Source organism: Theropithecus gelada, chromosome 7a, assembly GCF_003255815.1.
Source record: "Theropithecus gelada isolate Dixy chromosome 7a, Tgel_1.0, whole genome shotgun sequence".
Lineage (NCBI taxonomy): Eukaryota > Metazoa > Chordata > Mammalia > Primates > Cercopithecidae > Theropithecus > Theropithecus gelada.
In genome coordinates, this window is record NC_037674.1 from 34,407,468 (window position 1) to 34,428,525 (window position 21,058).

The 21,058-nt window shown below is 38.1% G+C and overlaps 1 protein-coding gene across 6 annotated transcripts in view; it reads left to right on the top strand.

Annotated features, from left to right (window-relative positions):
- RNF111 (ring finger protein 111) overlaps positions 1-14,839 on the top strand; it is a 115,518-nt gene extending 100,679 nt beyond the window's left edge. For 3 of the 6 annotated variants that reach the window (XM_025390563.1, XM_025390562.1, XM_025390558.1), the window contains 6 exons: positions 1,785-1,910; positions 3,317-3,443; positions 7,444-7,536; positions 8,829-8,924; positions 10,280-10,383; positions 12,579-14,226. In XM_025390563.1, coding sequence (XP_025246348.1) covers positions 1,785-1,910; positions 3,317-3,443; positions 7,444-7,536; positions 8,829-8,924; positions 10,280-10,383; positions 12,579-12,696 — 664 coding nt within the window. In that variant the 3' untranslated portion in view covers positions 12,697-14,226. Of the gene's footprint in view, positions 1-1,757; positions 1,911-3,316; positions 3,444-7,443; positions 7,537-8,828; positions 8,925-10,255; positions 10,384-12,578 lie in introns of all 6 variants that reach the window. The other 3 variants (XM_025390559.1, XM_025390560.1, XM_025390561.1) reach the window with 3 other exon arrangements.
- The last annotated feature ends 6,219 nt before the right edge of the window (positions 14,840-21,058 follow it).

Consider the following 21,058-nt stretch of genomic DNA (forward strand, 5'->3'; position numbering starts at 1 on the left):
TCAGTGTTAAAATTGATGATTCTGAGGAACAAGATCTAAAGATAGCAAAGATTTGAATGTTACTAACCAGAGGGAAGAAAAGTATTAATAGAATTTTCAAAACCTGACAGTGAAAATACTGTACTTCAAATTTATGAAAAATACTGTACTTCAAATTTATGAAACTTTTTTTTTTCTTTTGAGTATTCAGGATCTGATTTTCATATTCAGACCAGCAAACTCTATTGGTCTAATTCTGCTTACTGATTTTTGTAAACAAAATTTTATTGGAAAACAGCTGCAGTTTTTCAGTTACAAACAAACTGAAAAAGTGTCTGTTGTTTGTGGCTGTTTCCACACTACAAAGACTGAGTAGTTACAACAGAGAACGTATGGCCTGTAGAGCTGAAAAAATTTCCTGTTTTGTCCTTCACATAACCTGTTTTCCAAACTCTTGATCTAATTAATGATCCAGCTGTTGTGTAACTTTTTGCTTTAGTTCTGTCATTTAAGATTATATCCCAAATGTCTGGCTGTTGCTGCCTTTTATGTAGAAAATTGCCAGTTTAAGAGTCTTATCCTCTAGTAACTGGCAAAATGTTGTTTAGAATAAACATGCAAAATCTGCAAATGTGTTAAAAACTAATATAAAATAATTAGACTATAAAAATGAATCTTAGCTGGGCATGGTGTCACACATCTGTAATCCTAGCTACTCAGGTGGCTGAGGTGGGAGGCTCACTTAAGCCCAGGAGTTCAGGGTTACACTGAGCTATCCGGGAGCAAGATTCTGCCTCTTAAAATAAATAAATAAATAAATAAACAAACAAAAAGTGAATCCCTGAAACTAAGTTGGTTTTAGTGTCTTCTGTTAACTGACTTTAGGAAGAGAAATTATAGTAAACTGGGATGCAGAATAAAAAGTATGAATGGAGGTTGGGTGCGGTGGCTCTCGCCTGTAATCCCAGCACTTTGGGAGGCTGAGGTGAGCGGATCACAAGGTCAAGAGATGAGACCAGCCTGGCCAACATGGTGAAACCCCACCTCTACTAAAAATACAAAAATTAGCTGGGTGTGGTGGCACACGCCTATAGGCCCAGCTACTCAGGAGGCTGAGGCAGGAGAATCCCTTGAACCTGGGAGGCAGAGGTTGCAGTGAGCCCAGATCGCCACTGCACTCCAGCCTGGTGACAGAGCTAGACTTCCTCTCAAAAAAAAAAAAAAAAAAAAAGTATGATTGGAGCTAAATATAAGTTTCCTAGGTGTATTAACACTCATTATATGTGTTTTGAAAAAAAAATGCATAAGGTTAACATTTTTTTCTCTTAAACTTTCATCCATTAAAATAGTTGAATGTCTTTGCAATATAAGAGTAAATGAAGCAAAATTAAGGTTTCAATTTGTCCTGCTTTAATGTTTATATAAAATAATTTATTTGTGCCTGCAATGTTTGCCTGGGGTATTTAATTTTTAAAAATTTTATTTCTATTCCTATTCTCCTATTTAAAATATCTCTTGTAAAGAAAGTGTACAAGATAATGTTAAAATTACCTTTTTCCTTGTATGATATTTGAATTGGAAGCACTGGAATAAATGAACAATTAGAATTTGTGGAGGAGGTGATGGTTTCTTGATTTTTTAATAATTAAATAATTTTATATATTTTTATAAGGTATTGTTATAAAATTTATTTTATGACTGTAGATGTTTATAGTATTAATACTAGGGGTTTTTTCTGCATTAAGAAAAGAAATAACCAATTATTCAATTATTTCCAGTGGTCTTTTTGTGTTCTGTGTTTCCAGGCGGGCACATGAACGCCCCCCACCCCATCCACATAGGATGCACCCAAACTATGGTCATGGGCATCATATTCATGTGCCTCAGACTATGTCCTCACATCCTCGACAGGCTCCAGAGAGGTCTGCCTGGTCAGTATCTTGTTTAATCTCAAAACAATGCTTCACAGCTTGTGGCAAAACTATTGGAAGAGATGCCTTGTGATTGATTGCTTTGCAGAAGGGTGATGTGGAGAAACCTAATCCCCAGTTTAACTGTGAGACACTGCCTCTGGGCAGATAGTGGTTTGGCAAGGAAAGAATAGGAGCTGCAGCAGGGAACCATATCAAGCAGGAGTACAACATTTTTTTTTAGGTGTTATTTTATGTGTATTGACAAATAATAATTGTATATATTTTGGAGGTACAACATAATATTTCAATACATGTATACATTGTGGAGTGATCAAATCAGGCTAATGGCATATTTATCACCTCAAATATTGATCATTTCTTTATGGTGAGAAGATTTAAAATCTTGTCGCAGTTTTGAAATGTACGGTACATTATTCTTCACTGTAGTCACCATGCTGTACAGTAGAATATCAGAACTTACACCTCCTAGCTGAAGCTTTGTACACATTGACCAGCATCTCCTCTTTCCTCATCCACGACCCCCCACCACCTCCCCAGCCTCTGGTAAACAACATGCTACTCTCTCCTGTGAGTTTAGGTTTTTTAGAGTTCCCATGTAAGTAAGAGGAGTGGACCTTTTTTCCTGTTTTTCAGGGGTACCACCAAAGTTAACTCCCTAGACTGATCCTACTTTTCACATCTTCTTTATCTGACCCCCACCTTTGTACTCCGATTTGCTTCACCACCCTCACCTGCCATTGACAAGGGAAATTCAGCCTTCATTCCAATTTTTTGTGGTCTTTCCTTGATAAATGAGGGCAGATTTTCATTAAATTTTTTTTCTGAATCCATTGTGTGTGGGCATTCATTGAGATCTTGAACCACAATGAATTTGAGGCAGAACATAAAATGAGAATAAATAAATGAAGATTTAGCATTTAACAGTTTTACCCCTTCTAAAATTTTGTTTGCCCTTCTTTTATAAGGTGTAGAAGAGTTTGCTATTCTAATTGTCCTTAATGTCAACAACCAAGAGATGATATCTAACAAACAAAAACCCAGAAAACATCTGTAACATTCAGATACACCAAAAAAGTAAATTCTGTGTTGTATGCTCCTCAAGTAGAATCAGGCTTTTAACTTGGAAGGGACCTTTGTAGCCATATGTTTCCTTCCTTTGTAAGATGTGAAACCAAGTACAAATGCTTTGCTCCTCATTACCACAAAATTTAAGTTTTTTGAGTTTTCAGTTCTAAAATAAATTTGAAATTATTAGTTAAATATTTTGGGCTAACTTATCTTTCCTCAGCTTTGTAAGTTAAGAAACCTTAGATTACTTTTTTAAGTGTAAACATAACTTCCCATGTCTGTTGATAAAAAAAGAAACCCTAAGGAGGATTAAACTGTTCTCATCCTTTTGTCAGGGAACTGGGAATTGAAGCTGGAGTGACTGCAGCTACTTATACACCTGGTGCATTGCATCCTCATTTGGCCCATTATCACGCACCTCCTCGACTTCATCACTTACAATTAGGAGCTCTTCCTTTAATGGTAAAATGGAAAATTTTCAAAATTTTGACATGTTCTAAAAGTTCATTTTCTAAATATTTTATTGGAAATATTTTACTATATTAGTTATAGGTGTTTTAATAGAATTTGAGAGTAATCTTGCTAGCTAAAAATTGTGCTATAAAAAGGTATTAGATGTATTAAAATCTGTGTGTATAATTTGCATCATAAAATGTACTCTTAATGTACAAAATGACAGAAAAGTGTGGGATTTTTTTTGTATACCAAGGCACTCTTAATCCACTGTCAGGAGAATACTGTGCTTCAGTTATTTTGCCATAAGTGGTAATAGATCCATTCTGATGCAGTCATACGTTTCTTTTTTCTCTCTTCTTTTTTTTTTTTTGTTTTTCATCAGAGTCTCAATCTGTCACCTAGGCTGGAGTACAGTAGTATGATCTCAGCTCACTGCAACCTCCACCTCCTGGGTTCAAGTGATTGTCCTGCCTCAGCCTCCCAAGTAGCTGAGATTACAGGCACATGCCAGTATGCCTGGCTAATTTTTGTATTTTTAATAGAGATGGGGTTTCACCATTTGGCCAGGCTGGTCTCAAACTCCTGACCTCAAGTCATCTGCCCACCACGGCCTCCCAAAGTGCTGGGATTACAGGCTTGAGCCAGGGCACCCAGCCTGATTTTCTAATCTGCAGAAAGATTATACTAATTCTTTACATCTGATTTAAGCAGGTTCAGATTTTGTAAAGTAAGTGCTAAAGAGCAAGTTCAACAAAACATACATTGCGTTTGCTATTTGTATTACATACTTGTTATATAAGTGGTACAGAAAAGGGAATAGTCTTGTGTTGTTGTGGGTAGAGGCACTGCAGGGAAGCTTTCAGAGAAGCTTTCTGGTACATGTGACTTCTAAGCAGACTGGATTTTGGAATGGTGCTCTTGCAGAGGTTACAGCATGTAAAGTTGTAGCAAATAGCACAAGCACTGGGAACTCCAAGTAAGCTGGTGTTTCTCATTTTAGGAGTGAGGTCAGGCAGCAGTGAGAAATAAAACTGTTCTACCAAGAAATTGGAACTCAGAAACCATTGAAGGGGAAATGTCCTGATCAGATTTATGATTTTAGAGTCATTTAATCAGATTATAGTTAGATCACCTCCTCAGTTATGTGGAAAAATAGATTTAAATGTGGGAAACCAGGTAGGACATTATAGTAGAAGAGGTAAATATTGATGAATGCCTGAATGAAAGCAATCGTAGTTGGCGTAAAAATGATGAGACACATTTGAGAGATATTCAGGGTTTGGGTGAAGGGGCTAGGTGAATTAGGTCTTGGATGTACTAAATCTAAATCAAAGTTGAATGTCCAATAGGAAGTTAAGCTTATGGTCTGGATTTCCAAAGATATTTGGGTTAAAGATATGTTTTGATCTCTCAGTATATGGAGGTAATGAATCCATGGAAGAGGATTAGGTTTTCAGGAAAAATGTGCAGAGTGACAAGAGGGTGAAAAAACCTTAGAGAAGGACAATACTGTATTTAAATGATAATACTATGCCTCGCACAAAGGATTCTGAGAACTGGCTTGAAAAGTTGAGAAACAGAGTTAAAATAATATCAGAAAGTACAGTACCCTTGAAATATCCGAAAGTAAAGTACCCTTGAACAATGTGGAGGTTGGGGTGCTGACCCTCCTCACAGTTGAAAATCAGAGTATAACTTTTGAGTTCCTAAAACCTTAACTGCTAATAGTCTATTGTTGATCGGAAGCCTTACTGCTAAAATAAACAGTTGATCAACACATATTTTGTATGTTATACGTACTTGATAATCTACAATAGATAGTGATAGTTTACAATAAAGTAGAGAAAAAATGTTAAGAAAATTATAAGGAGGGGAAAATACATTTACTCTTCATTAAGTGAAAGTGGATCATTATAAAGGTCTCCATCCTCATTGTCTTCATGCATTTGGCATTAGAATGGTTATTGGTCTTTTGTGTCAGAATGGTTCAGTAATGGTGAGTGATGTAGATGGGGCACCACTTAGGTTACGGACGGTAAGGAAGTGAAAACATGGAGACAGTGAATATAGACTTCTTGCTTTATAAGCTTGGCTGTGAAGGGAAAGTGAAGGAAAGCCCTGTTTGGTTGGCAATAATTCCAGGATTAGTAGAGAATTTAGGTTTGGAGAAACTTAAGGTATTTTTAGGTTTAAGACAGAAAATCATTAAAGAGGAATTGTTTGACGATATTGAAGGGAGGCTTGGTGGGGAGTAGTTAAGTAAGCATGACCCAGGGTGAACAGGTGAAGGCAGGAGCAGGTGGTGAGGATTGAGGTTGAATAGGAGAAAAGCTTATCCATAAAGGCTGGAGGAACGAGACTAGGGAGGAGAGGCTTTTCAGGGTAAGTGAAGATTTAGATAATTTGGGATGCAGGATTTCCTTTCTGATTTCTTTGGAGATGTTTAGGAGGTTGGGTTATCTGCTGAGTAGTAATGATCTTGGTTATAAGAGAAGTTGTAAATAATTTAAGTAATACACTATTGAAGGTTAAAAGTTATTGCTTACTTATTTTAAATTGTTTTCCACTTACGAAGTGTGTGTTAAAGCTTTAAATTCTGCTTAAAGTATGTTGTGATTCATTGTAGGCTAATTAAAAAGTAGTGTTGGAGATTTATTTTTAAAGATGGAAGAATGGTGCTGTATCTCAGAATTGCCCTTTCCTAATACTCTCAATATGCATGGCAGTTATGATCTATACAGTTACTGCAAACACTGAGTTAGCAAATATGGGACCCTTGCAAGCCTCTGTTACAACTAATCAGTGTATTACCTTTTTTTATGCCTGTTTCTGCTTAAAGACAACTTTAAAAAATATTGTAGAATCGTTAACATTGAACTTACAGCCAACAACACTGTAACTCATACCTAAATGAAACGTATTCTCTCCATAAGGTGTATCACAGCCTTCTTTGCTTAGGAACACTAGACAGCACTTCAGCTTTATGCTTGGGTGCCATTTTAAACAACACAGTTACCAACAAAATGTACAAAACTGAAAAACATGGCACTAAACAGACTGCAAACAAGACACTAGTTTATAGTAGGAGCTCAAATACAGCAGAGCCCTGTTCTACCTCAGCTGAGAACAGAGTTGCATGTTGGGCAACTCCAATTTTTTGCCTCCGGGCATATCCACAAATGACTCTGAAAGCGCAAGTATTGATCATGGGGTTACAAGTAAATTTTAGCCTGTGGGTCAGTTGACACATACATAATCCATAAATAATGAAGATTGACTATACCTAACAAAAAATTAGAAAACAGTGTTAAAACTTTCCCTAATACAATCAAGCAAAAAAGGCATAGGGTACTTTGGCTGTTAGGAAGCTTAACAGAAGTGAAGTAAAAAACTTATCTTGAAGTGAAATTTTGTTGGAAAATTGTGTACATTTTTTGTTGTTGTTTTAAAAAAGCTCTCTGAAATTGACAGGATCTTTTTTTTTTTTTGGAGACGGAGTCTCGCTCTGTAGCCCAGGCTGGAGTGCAGTGGCCGGATCTCAGCTCACTGCAAGCTCCGCCTCCCGGGTTTACGCCATTCTCCTGCCTCAGCCTCCCGAGTAGCTGGGACTACAGGCGCCCGCCACCTCGCCCGGCTAGTTTTTTTGTATTTTTTTAGTAGAGACGGGGTTTCACCGTGTTAGCCAGGATGGTCTCGATCTCCTGACCTCGTGATCCGCCCGTCTCGGCCTCCCAAAGAATTGACAGGATCTTAAGACAATTTTACTCTTTTCAAGTTTGAGCTACTAAGAGCATCAGGCTTAAGTTTGGGCATTTTGGAGAGTTAGGTTATACTTTAAGGTTATAAACCTGTTACAGAATGCTTAGTTGGAGTTATGTATTCTTATTGAAGTTGAATTTTATGAGCAGTTGAATTGAAAACATCGAAAGTCTTGAATTATTCAATGTTCACAGTAAATCACAAGTCTATTCTTAATTGATTTAGCCTATCTCTTCTGTTGAAATAGGTTCCTGATATGGCAGGTTATCCTCATATCCGTTACATTTCATCAGGATTGGATGGAACATCATTCAGAGGTCCTTTCAGGGGCAATTTTGAGGTATGTAATAAAATAAGTGAATATGTTTGTTGTAGTATCTTTAATGCAGAGAGAGGATATATACACTATTATACACAATTGTGTAGGACTGCTACAGTGACTGGGAATCACAAGGCAGTAAAATACGTGATTTTCTGATGTTGCTTCTGGGAGTTACAGAAATATTTGTAAGTAATATTAATCTTAGGGTCAAAAGTTACCCAAGTATTTAAAGATGAGTCAATGAAAATAATATAGAGGAATATAAAAATGTATTAATATAAATGTCAGATAAATAACTATACCATTAAATGTGATAGGGAACCTAATGTTTTTGACTCAGCTAAATTTTTAGAGAAATTGGTAGAGAAAAAAAAACCTAAGTAATTCCCTTTGTAGCTAAATGTCTTGTTTGAATTTTCAGGAAGAACAAATCATTCAAATGTGATTTAAAGTTTGGTTGTGGGTTTTTTTGTTTGTTGTTTGTTTGGTTTTTTTTTAGACGGAGTCTTGCTCTGTCACCCAGACTGAAGTGCAGTTGCGCAATCTCAGCTCACTCTAACCTCTGCCTTCTGGGTTCAGGCAATTCTCCTGCCTCAGCCTCCTGAGTAGCTGGGATTACAGGCGCCCGCCACCACAGCTGGCTAATTTTTGTATTTTTAGTAGAGACAGGGTTTCGCCATGTTGGCCAGGCTGCTCTCGAACTCCTGACCGCAAGTGATCCACCCACCTTGGCCTCCCAAAGTACTGGGATTACAGGTGCAAGCCACTGCACCCGGCCCCTGTTGTGTTTTTTTTATGTCAGTTTGGAAGTTGGAGTCAGTGTGACTTAGAACTATTGTTGATTTGGTTCCTTAATTTACTAGAATGATTTCATCTTCTCCATGCATACATACATACTGACTCATGTAGTACCATGTGGTAACATTGTTGTAATTTATAAAGATAACTTTTGCTGCACCATTTCAGTTGGCTGAGGAAAACATTATAAACAACCATTTGCCTTACTGTGTATGAGAAACATTAAGCCAGGCATGGTGGCTCACACCTGCAATCTCAGCACTTTGGGAGGCCGATGTGGGAGGATCACTTGAAGCCAGGAGTTTGAGACCAGCCTGGACAACATATAAACTTTTATATATATACTTAAATATAAGTATATAAATAACCAGTTGTCATATGTAAGTTTTTTTGAACACTGTATTAATATTGCAAGTTTCTAAGTATGGAAATTTATTTCTCTTACAATGTTGACAATACTGTTCAAGAAATAATCATCTTGGCTTTTACCACTCACTATTCTTCACTTTCAGGAACTGATTCATTTGGAAGAAAGATTAGGAAATGTCAATCGTGGAGCATCCCAGGGGACAATTGAAAGATGTACATATCCACATAAATATAAGAAGGTAAGAATTTATTCAGTGAAGCTTCTAGAGTGTTACTGAAATGCATAAATGTGATATATGCCTTCTTTGAATTTGTGGATTCTAGCAATGACATTTTTATTGAAGTAATACATACATATTGTTTAAAAATTTTGGAAAGTATAAAAAATATATACTCTGCAGTTTCTTACTCTGCAGACCCTAGTCCTTCTTCCCAGAAGTGAAATCATAGTTAAGGATTTAGATATTCTTCCAGATACTTTATAGCATTTTCTAATAAGGTACATATGTATATATATTTTTTGTCTACTTAAAAGAAAAAAAGGAGATGGGAACCACATAGTTTGCAGATTGCCTTTCATGCCATCTGATCATCCTTATTATTTTTAATAGCTTATACAGAATTCCATCACTTGGCAGTACTGTCATTTTTTTAACTAGCAGTTTATTTTGATGGACATTTTATTGATGTGTATTTCTTCTACTCTACCCTCAGTTGCTTGTATAGCATTGTTACAGAGTAGACGTGTTAAATACGTGTCTTAAAGCAAACAGTGCTGAATACCAACAGTCCCCAACCTTTTTGGCACCAGGGACCAGTTTCCATGGAAGACAATTTTTCGTGGATAGGTGGCAGAGGGGATAGTTTCAGAATGAAACTATTCCACCTCAGATCATCAGGCATTAGATTCTCCTAAAGAGCACGCAACCTATATCCCTCACATGCGCAGTTTACAACAGGTTGTAAGAGAATCTAACGCTGCCGCTGATCTGACAGGATGCAGAGCTCCTGCAGTGATGCTTGCTCACCTGCCACTCACCTCCTGCTGTGCACCCGGGTACTGGTTTGCAGCCCAGGGGTCGGAGACTCTTTTATACTATGTAGAGAATAATCATAAAGTGTGAAAATTACTATTCTTTGTATTTTTCATCTATTTTCAAAGAGTATTGAGGTATTACCAGTACATTCAGGTCTTCAACTGTCCAAGCTAAGTACTGTAACTAATGTTAATTTAAATGGATGTTATTTGAAACATTCACTAGTAAAATAAAACTTATCTATGCTTATGGTAGGATAAAAAGAGTTTATTTTGTTTATCATTCTCATTGTGGATTAAAAGTAATAGCTTTCAAGTGAATGAGTTTCTGTTAAATTTTGCTTTTGATCCCAATTATTAGAGGGTCTTAAAAATATACTTAATTGATAGTCACTTAATTCATCCATTTATTTATGACAGTCTTACCTGGGAAAAAAGTGCGGGCGAATATGTGGTTTTGTTTTGTTTTGTTTTGTTTTTCAAATAAACACAGACTTTACTCAGTTGTTCAATAATGTCATCTCTACTAATAAGGTAACAACTGATTGGTTCTCACAGAGGAAACTGCACTGCAAACAAGATGGGGAAGAAGGGACTGAGGAAGACACAGAGGAAAAATGTACTATCTGTTTGTCTATTTTAGAGGAAGGTGAAGATGTGAGGTAACTAGAAATTAATTATCTAAAATCCATTGTCAAAACTGTACATGGGATTTTATTTGAAAAGTAAATTACACCAGGCATGATGGCTCACACCTGTAATCCCAGCACTTTTTGAGGCCAAGGCCAGAGGCTCTGTTGAGACCAGGAGTTCGAGGCCAACCTGGGCAACATAACAAGACTCTGTTTCTACAAAAAAGAAAAATAGTACAATTATTTGCATGTGATGGTGTGCACCTGCAGTCCCAGCTACTCAGGAGGCTAAGGCAGGAGGATGACTCAAGCCTAGGAGTTTGAGGCTGCAGTTGAGCTTTGAGCACACCACACTGCACTCCAGCTTGGGCAATAGAGTGAGACCCTGTCTCTGAAAAAAAGGATAAAAGTAAACTGGAAACCAAATAAAGATTATTCTTGGCATATACTGTTACCAGTCTCTCCATAAGAGCCCTTAGTGTACAATATTAAGTACATATAACAATTATTCCATGAAAACAATATTACTCACCTTTAATCAGTTATGTACTGGTAGAACTGGCTTCATCTAGTGAGTGAAACAATAAAAGATTAAAGTCTCTATGTTACCAATGTGGGAGTGGGAAATGTACTACCTATTTTAGGGCCACACAAGGTTTGGCCAGGGAAATTTTGTAGTCAAAATTGTCTTCTGTAAATCTTGCAGAAATGAGAATTTGAGAGGTTTTGGAGGTCCTAGAAAGTTATAATGTGTTCTTCAAAACTTGAAAGGATCCAGATTAGCCTTATGCGGTTTGTTTTACAGCATCTTTTTTTTTTTTTTTTCTTTTCTGGGAGATGGTCTCTTCCTGTTGCCCAGGCTGGAGTGCAGGGGAGCAATCTCAGCTCACTGCAACCTCCACCTCCTGAGCTGAAGCGATCCACCTGCCTCAGCCTCCCAAAGTGCTGGGATTACAGGCATAAGCCACGGCACTTGGCTATAGCGTCTTTTATAAACTGGTTTTGTCCTAAAATTTCCTCTAAACTCGTAGGACTATTCCCTTCTTGCACTTTTGTTGTTTAGAAAATGTTAGTATGTTAACCCTAATATTAATTTTAGGCATTTTATTTGTATAATCACTTAAGTAATTGTTTTCTTCCTGTTCTTTTTTTTTAATGTTAACATAATGCCATATGAAACAGGTTCTATATCATATATAACAGAACCATGTAGTAATACTATTGCCCTAATTTATAAGGATAATTTTGTCATACCTCTTCAGTTGGCTGAGAAAAAAATTATTGTCTACCATATGACAAGGTTATTTGCACACGATATTTCTAATGAAGGTTTATAAATTTGGAACTTAATGCTTTTACAGTATTGACAATACTGTTCAAGGAATAATTGAGAAACTGTTTCAAGCTACTATTTTAAGAAGATATTAGGAAGTCTGAAAAGTGTATAAAAACTCTTTAACGGTGGCTAGAAGTGGAAATGGACACAAGTCAGTAACTTTTATCCAACTGTTAACACTCAGAATTAATGTTACCCTGTCTTGCTTGGAGGCTTTATTTCTCAATTTCTGATTGGTAATTTGGCATGATGTAAACAAACTAAAATCATTACATCTCCTTTTAACCTAGCTGTTAAACAGTAGCACAGTATTAAGTGTATATAACAATTATTCCATGAAAACAATATTACTCACTTTTAATCAGTTATGTACTTAAGTTTATGTATAAAGATTATACTAAGACATTTCTTAGTGAGGAAATTGTGGTTACTATATATTTGCCACATGAATGCTAATGTTTTTGAGAGAGAATTAAATGAGGTAATAAATATATATTTGAGATAATATGTATTTTTAAAGGGCATTACAAATGCAGTGATGATTTGATATTTAAAAATATATTTGCAATATTATGTGACAGGTAACATACTACTAACTCCAGAGCATTGGCATCTCCTGTACCAAAACAAAACTGGAATAATTGCCAGTGTAATTTGTGTTCTTACAATTTTTAAGATTTTATATAATATCCTGTAGCTTTGAAAGTTAATTATCTTGATCATTTATATATTACATTGCCCAGAGTGCTAATTTAATCTGTGTCTTTTGTAGAAGAGAAAGATGCTTAGTAACTTCAAAACATTATTGAATTATTACATATATAATTTGTTTACCATGTGCAATTATCATAAAATTAATTTTTGCTTTTTGTTTTCTTGCCAATAATAGACGTCTTCCATGTATGCACCTTTTCCACCAAGTGTGTGTTGACCAATGGTTGATCACCAATAAGAAGTGCCCCATATGCAGAGTGGACATTGAGGCCCAGCTCCCAAGTGAAAGTTGACACCATGTTTCAGAACTCTTGCCCTCCCTCTCATTCCCATCCTTCCTGGTACTGCAGTCAACCAAAGATGGCATGACTTACCTGCGCAGATTTGGAAGCATTGAACTTAGAGTGCTGGCTCTGCTATATGGTACAACTAATGCTAGACCTACAGTTTATGTATACAGTTGATTTTCATGTATTTATAAAAGCTTTTTTTTCTAGATTTGACATTTTTCTGTATCATTTTACTGTATTTTTGCATGGTTCCTTGTATTGCATTTCTTTGCACATATTATGGGCTTGTGACCCTAAACTTGCAGGCAAGATTAGCTGCTTTAGTAAGTAGAATTTTGTGGTCTTTTTGTTTTTTACATAGTACCAAGCCTAGATAATTATGAATTTTTTATCCATTACTAACCTTTAATTTAATCAATCATGTACTTTAGTTTAATGTATAAAGATCCTCTAGAAAATGATAATATTGTGTATTAAGACATTCCTTAATTAGGACAAAATGGCTGCTGTATATTTACTATATGGAGTTCTGAGTTAAATACCATCCTTAATACTGGGAACAGAATACAACCCATATTAAATCAGATGCAGGTGGTAGTCACATCACCAGAGTGATCAGTATAAATTTTCTTGGTGTATCCTTTTCCTTTCAACACAGTGCAGATAAGAGTTGAATATTGATATCATACATTTAGACTGCTGTTCTGATTGCATTTATCTTTTTCCTACATCATTTAGAATTTTATTTCCCTGATTCAGTTTTTGCTGCTGTGAAACAGCTCTGATGAACACTAAATATTAATTTCAATTAGCTAGATTGTACATACTTGCAGATTTAACAAAATTTTAGGGAAATTGAAAAAGACATGTAGAATTTGTTGTCTTCTGCTAAGCACGAAAAGTTAAGATATCTGCTTACAGTGATTTTGTAGACACATTAAGGCAAGATTTGGAATTTAAGTCATTGGCAGGTATCTGTGCATTCATAGAACTTCTAAAGGTCCCAGGATCGCTTTTAAGGGATTTTTATTAGTTTAAAGATAAATAAAGTCAGCTGAATCTACATGTCTCTTGTTTTATTTCTCTCTAAACTTGAAAACAGTAAATCTGCAGATACTGTGAGGCACAAATTATACTGTCAACCTACTGTTGCTATGGTTATATACTCCCACTTCATACATTACCAAGAGTCGATCACTGATTTAAAATTTTTAATTTCTATAGTTAAGATTTACTGCATAATATAGAATATAAAGTTAAGTTAACATACTAACATTTCTCCTTTGGAGGAAGTTTTAATCTACTTCAGGATGCATATTATTATCAAGATACTTTCATATACAGGATAGCCTAATTTTATTTGTTTAAATATGCTTAATATGCCCCAGATTGCAAATGCATCCAGTCAGTAATCACTGTCTGTATGTGGAGGACATGTTCCCATGGATCATATGTGAAGATGTCAATAAGCTTGCATTAAGCCACCTGCTTTGTAAGTGGATTGATTAATAAATAACTTATATTTCTATTGTCTTTGTGTTTCATAATTAGTTTTTATAAAAACAGTTTACATTAAACACCTTGGAATTCAAAAATAGTGATCTCACTCAAATTGACATTTGCATAATTTGACATTTATGTTCGTTCAGTTATGACTACTTGCCCTTTTCTTCATATTAGTAAATGTTACACTGTCATAGTTGTCGTTAACATGCTTCAACATAGTATGTGTGTAGATGGACGATGGATTTAAAGAGCATACCTTACGATTAAACTGAGGTTATAGAAGGTCAGGGGAGAGTGAAGGACTGAGTGACCTATGGCTGCCATCTTACTGGGGAAAAGAGCAAGTAGCCTGTCTTTCTTTAAGTAGCCTGTAATGGATGTAGTACTTTGCCACTGGAATACCCCGGGTCTGTGCCAAGGGATTGAAGAAGTGTAAGATGGGAGAACTGTATGTCATGGAGTCCTCTTGATGTTCCCCCGAATACAAGTAAAGCACAGGTGGATTTCTCTATTTTTTGAATATTACATCAGATTTAGATGCACGACTACCTGTTGACTTGTTTTATAATTGCTACTGATTTTTTAAATGGAGGCAAAGCTTCGTTACTTTGAAATTTATTTAATAAAAGTGTGACATAAACCTGAATTGTTAATATAGGAGCTTATTAAGCTACTGCCATTAGTTACCGGAAAATGTGATAAGTAATGAAGAAAGTAAGGAAGAAAATGACTTTGAACATTTTGACTTTTTGTGCTTTGTTTTGGTGTCTTCCATATCCTGCTGCATCTTATATGTCAAAATGGACATTTCAGTGATAGCTGTCCAAATACATAAAAACTAAAATTCTTTTGTCAGCAAGTCTTTATTTTTATTGTTTTTAACATGCAAGTGATAAACTGATAATTTGAAACCTTTTTCTTACTCCGGTGACTTTATTTTAGCTGCTAGCACACTTCAGCATTTGAACCATAACAGCTAACTTAGAGAAAACTACTTCTGTTTTAAAAGCTGTTATTTGTTCATTCCTGTAATCCCAGCACTTTGGGAGGCTGAGGTGGGTGGATCACGAGGTCCGGAGATCAAGACCATCCTAGCTAACATGGTGAAACCCCGTCTCTACTAAAAATACAAAAAATTAGCTGGTCATGTGGTGGCGGGTGCCTGTAGTCCCAGCTACTCTGGAGGCTGAGGCAGGAGAATGGCGTGAACCTGGGAGGCGGAGCTTGCAGTGAGCTGAGATGGCGCCACTGCACTCTAGCCTGGGCAACAGAGTGAGACTCATCTCAAAAAAACAAAAAACTGTTACTTGTAACTAGTTGAATCACTAAAATTAAAATATAAGCTCTTGAGGACATTTTGTTATTAGTGTTTCATAAATGGGAATAGTTTAAATCTGTAGAAAATACATCCTGGTTTCTAACTTCCAGAACCTCTGGGAACGCAGTATATGTGTGTCACACACACACACATATATATATATACACACACACACACACTGTGTTATGTATATTTGTTGGTGGTGTTTTTGAGATAAAGTCTCCATCTGTTGCCTAGACTGGAGTGCAGTGGTGCGATCTCAGCTCACTGAAACCTCCACCTCCTGAGTTCAAGTGATTCTCGTGCCTCAGCCTCCAGAGTAGCTGGGATCACAGATGTGTGCCACCACATCACCGTGGCCGGCCAGTATATATGTATATTTTTTTATTGAAAACTTCACGTGTCACAATATTGAATATGTCATTTTCTCTCAGTCATAGATATTATCTTAAGAATTATATACAATGCTGGGGGTGGTGACTCACACCTGTAATCCCAGCACTTTGGGAGAGTGAGGCAGATGGATCACTCAAGGACAGGAGTTTGAGCCTAGCCTGGCCAAACCCCATTTCTACTAAAAAAAATACCAAAATTAGCTGGGCATGATGGTGCATGCCTGTAGTCCCAGTTACTTGGAAAGCTGAGGCAGGAGAATTGCTTCAATCTGGGAGGCAGAGGTTGCAGTGAGCTGAGATTGCACCATTGCACTCAGTTTTGGTGACAGAGCAAGACTCCGTCTCTCAAAAAACTAGTCTCTCCCCAAAGCTTTATCTGTTGTTATGCAATAGTTTTCACTTTGTAACCCCAAAACTTAGTGGTTTACACATCAAACATCTCAGTTTCTGTGGATCAGGCACTCAGGAACAGCCTAGTTTTGCATTTCTACTTCTGGGTCTCTCATGAAGTTATAATCAAGGTCAAGGTGACTGTTGGGGCTGCAGTCATATATATATATATATTTTTTTTGAGACAGTCTCACCCTGTCACCCAGACTGGAGTGCAGTGACGCGATCTCAGCTCACTGAGATTACTGGTACACGCCACCTCACCTAGCTACTTTTTGTATTTTTAATAGAGATGGTGTTTCACCATGTTGGCCAGGCTGGTCTAGAACTCCTGATCTCAGATGATCCGCCCACCTCGGCCTGCCAAAGTGCTGGGAGTACAGGTGTGAGCCACTGCACCTGGTTGCTTTTTTTTTTTTTTTTTTTTTTTAACCTTTTTAAAATCCACCCTTCTGCACACTGTTGGGTTACAGTCATCTGAAGGCATCACTGGGTCTGGACAATCCATTTCTAAGATTGCTGAGTCTGCAGGCTGTTGACAGGCAGCCTCAGTTCCTCAGTGGCTACTGAGAGAGTTCACTTCTTTGCTACAGGAGCCTCTCCAGAGAGCTGCTGGAATGTCTTTACAACAGGGTAACTTGTTTTATCCAGAACTAATGATCCCAGAGAAAGCCAGGAGGAAGCCACATGCCACTTTTAGACCTAGTCTCAGAAGTTACACTTTGTCCTTTCTGCCACATTCTATTTGTTAGAAATGAGAGTCACTAAGGGCAGGCTGTACTCAAGGTGGTGAACTAAGTTCCACCATTTGAAGAAAGGTAGAGCCAAGGATTTGTGTACAAATTTTGAAAACATTCTTATTCCATATGTCAAGACCCACCTTCAAACATGTAAACTTCTGTGGGCAAAAATTCTTTTTTTTTTTTTTTTGAGTGCAGGGGTGCAATCTCAGCTCACTGCAACCTCCGTCTCCCAGGTTCAAGCGATTCTCCTGTCTCAGCCTCCCAAGTAGCTGGGTTTACTCATGCCTGCCACCACACCCGGCTAATTTTTTTTTATTTTTTAGTAAAGACGGAGTTTCACCATGTTGGCCAGGCTGGTCTCGAACTCCTGACCTCAAGTGATTGTGGCAAACATTCTATCAGAATGGCCTCCGTGCTTCCTAAGGCTTTCAATTACATCTCATCCATAATTGAGCACCAGATGATTTCTTGTGCCTGCAGGAGATAACCAAATGCCAAAACATCTCCTTGAAATGACGAAGGCAACTCGAATTTCCCATGTGAAAAATCTACCAGGGTAACATTAGTGAGAATTCAGTTTACAAATGATCAGAAATCACAGATACTGTGCTGTTTTCTTAAACTGTGATTCCCCCTGTCCCTGTGACACCAAGATGATAAGACTATTCCAGCAAACAAAAAGCTCATTTGGTGCAAGGACAGGGAATACCCCCAGGTAAGTGTATTTGTTAACCTGTTTTGTAACAAACCATCCCCAAATTGAGTGATTTATAAAACACATTTATTTGTTCACAGTTGCATGATTTGGGCAGTGTGGGGCAGGCATAGCTCATCTTTCACTGTGGTATGACGTTTTCCTCATGTGGCTACATTCAGCTGCAAGTTCTACTGAGACAGAGTGTCCACGTGGCCTCACCTTGTATATGTGACGCGTTAGCTGGGGTGGTTAGGACAGGTGATAATGCACTGGGCATTTCTCTCAATGTCATCTCTAGACAGGAATAGCTTAGGTCTCTTTATGGTGGTGACGCAGGACTCCGAGGGAGAAATAAACTGCTTCGAAGACCCAATCCCGTTACCGGAACAGCATCTCTTCTATCACATTCTGTTGGTTAAAGCAAATAATAAGGCTAGCCCAAATTTAAAGAGAGAAAATAGATTACACCTGTTCACAGAAGACACAGAAAAAAATAAAAATAAAAATGGCACTCTTTAATCCACCACAGTGAGGTAAAACAAGTCTCATCGTTTTGTTACAATATCTAGTACAAGCTTTCTGAACACATTTACTTTTCCCCCCAAACCAAAGCTTTGCATATAGAGAAGCCCATGTGGCAAAATGATTTATGTTCTCAGAGGACTCGGCAGTGAAGGAACTTTCGGTTTCCCAGGGTGCTTTTTTTTTTTTGAGACGGAGTCTCTCACTCTGTCACCCAAGCTGGAGTGCAGATCTTGGCTCACTGCAAGCTCCACCTCCCGGGTTCACACCATTCTCCTGCCTCAGCCTCCTGAGGCTGACCTCGCCTGGCTAATTTTTTTTTTTTTTTTTTGTATTTTTAGTAGAGAAGGGGTTTCACCATGTTAGCCAGGATAGTCTCAATCTCCTGACCTGGTGATCCGCCTGTCTCTGCCTCCCAAAGTGTTGGGATTACAGGCGTGAGCCACCGAGCCCGGCTTGATTTTCTTTTTTTTTTTTTTTTTTTTTTTTTTGAGAGGGAGTCTCACTCTATCTCTCAGGCTGGAGTGCAGTGGCGTGATCTTGGCTCACGGCAACCTCCGCCACCCAGGTTCAAGCAATTCTCCTGCCTCAGCCTCCCAAGTAGCTGGGACTACAAGGACGTGCCACCATGCCCGGCTTTTTTTTTTTTTTTTTGTATTTTTAGTAGAGACCGGGTTTCACGGTGTTAGCCAGGATGGTCTCGATCTCCTGACCTGACAATCGACCCGCCTTGGCCTTCCAAAGTGCTGGGATTACAGGCATGATCCACCATGCCCGGCCTCCCAGGGTGATATTTGAAAAAAAGATATACATGGATGGGCCGGGCATGGTTGCTCATTCCAGCGCTTTGGGAGGCTGAGGCAGGAGGATCACTTGAGTCCCTGAGTTCGGGATAAGCCTAGGCAACATAGTGAGACCTCCATCTGTACAAAGCATTTAAAAATCAGCCGGCCGTGGTACCGCATGCCTGTAGTCCCAGTTACTTGGGTGACTGAGGTAGGAGGATCACTTGAGCCCAGGGGATTGAGGCTGCAGTGAGCCATGATCACACCACTGCATTCCAGCCTAGGTGACAGAGGGAAACCCTGTCTCAAAACAACAAGAAGAAGAAGTTTGTGTGTAAGGTTTTAGGTTAGTTGCAGTGAGAAGTACAAAACGAAATACTACCTTCATTTTTAACACCTGTAATCTCAGCACTTTGGGAGGCCAAAGCAGGAGGATCTCTTGAGCTCTGGAGTTTGAGACCAACCTGGCAACATAGCAAGACCTCGTCTCTACAAATAAAAAAATTAGCTCGGCGAGGTGGCTCACTCCGGTGGTCCTAGATCCTCAGGAGGCTGAGGTGCGAGAATCACCTGAGCCTGGCTGGTCAAGGCTTCAGTGAGCCATGATTGCACCATTGCACTCCAACCTGGCCAACAGAGCAAGATGCCTTCTCAAAAAAAAAAAAAAAAAAAAAAAAAGATAAAACATGGTAATACAAATTCAATTACTCAATTTTGACGATGTCAAGTCAGTTAATAAAAGCACTATACTCAGCCTAGGCAACACAGTGAGACCCTGTCTCTATAAAAAATTTTAAAAATTAGCTAGAAGTGGTGGCATATGCCTGTAGTCCCAGATACTCAGGAGGCTGAGGCAGGAGAATGGCGTGAGACCAGGAGTTCGAGGCTGCAGTGAGCCATGATGGCACCACTGCACTCCAGCCTGAGCAACGGAGCAAGACCCTGACTTAAAAAAATAAAATAAGAAAGCACTTTACCATTCATAACATTTGTTTACAAAGCCCTATGAGTAAGCAAGATTTGTCACTTTTATGGTTGTATCTTTTGATAACATATCAACATAAAGCAAAAATATTTTACAACTTCAGTCCACTAAAACATCTATATTTCTTTTCCGAGACGTTTCCATAGGATACCTAGTTTTTAGTTAGAGGATGATTATGGATAGGCTAACATCTTTTCACATAGTAGCTACAATTATTCCTGTTAGGGCCGGGCGCGGTGGCTCAAGCCTGTAATCCCAGCACTTTGGGAGGCCGAGGCGGGTGGATCACGAGGTCAGGAGATCGAGACCATCCTGGCTAACATCTTTTCACATAGTAGCTACAATTATTCCTGTTAGGTAATACGGATTGAGGCAATTTAGGAATTTAACTTTACATAAGGCTCGTTCAACCACACTGATTATTTGTACCCAAGTAACAGAACCATTTAAGAATGATGGGAAAGTTTGGTCAAATATTTATTTATTTATTTATTTATTTATTTATTTATTTATTTTTGAGACAGAGTCTCACTCTGTTGCCCAGGGTGGCATGCAGTGTCATGATCTCGCCTCACTGCAACCTCTGCCTCCCAGGTTCAAGTGATTCTCCTGCCTCAGCATCCCGAGTAGTTGGGATTATAGGTCTGTACCACGACGCCCAGCTAATTTTTGTATTTTTAATAGAGATGGGTTTTTACCATGTTGGCCAGGCTGATCTTGAACTCCTAACCTCAAGTGATTCATCCGCCTCGGCCTCCCAAAGTGCTGGGATTACAGGTGTAAGCCACTGCGCCTGGCCGTTTTTCTGACTTTTTAATGATGGCCGTTTTTGCAGGAGTAACGTGGTATCTCCCTGTGGTATTAACTTGCATTTCTTTGATGATCAGTGATGTTGAGCATTTTTTCATGTATTTGTTGGCCATTTGAATATCTCTTTTGAGAAATATTTATTCATGTCCTTTGCCCATTTTTTGATGGCATTATTTTTTTTCTTGCTGATTTGAGTTCCTTGTAGATTGTGGAT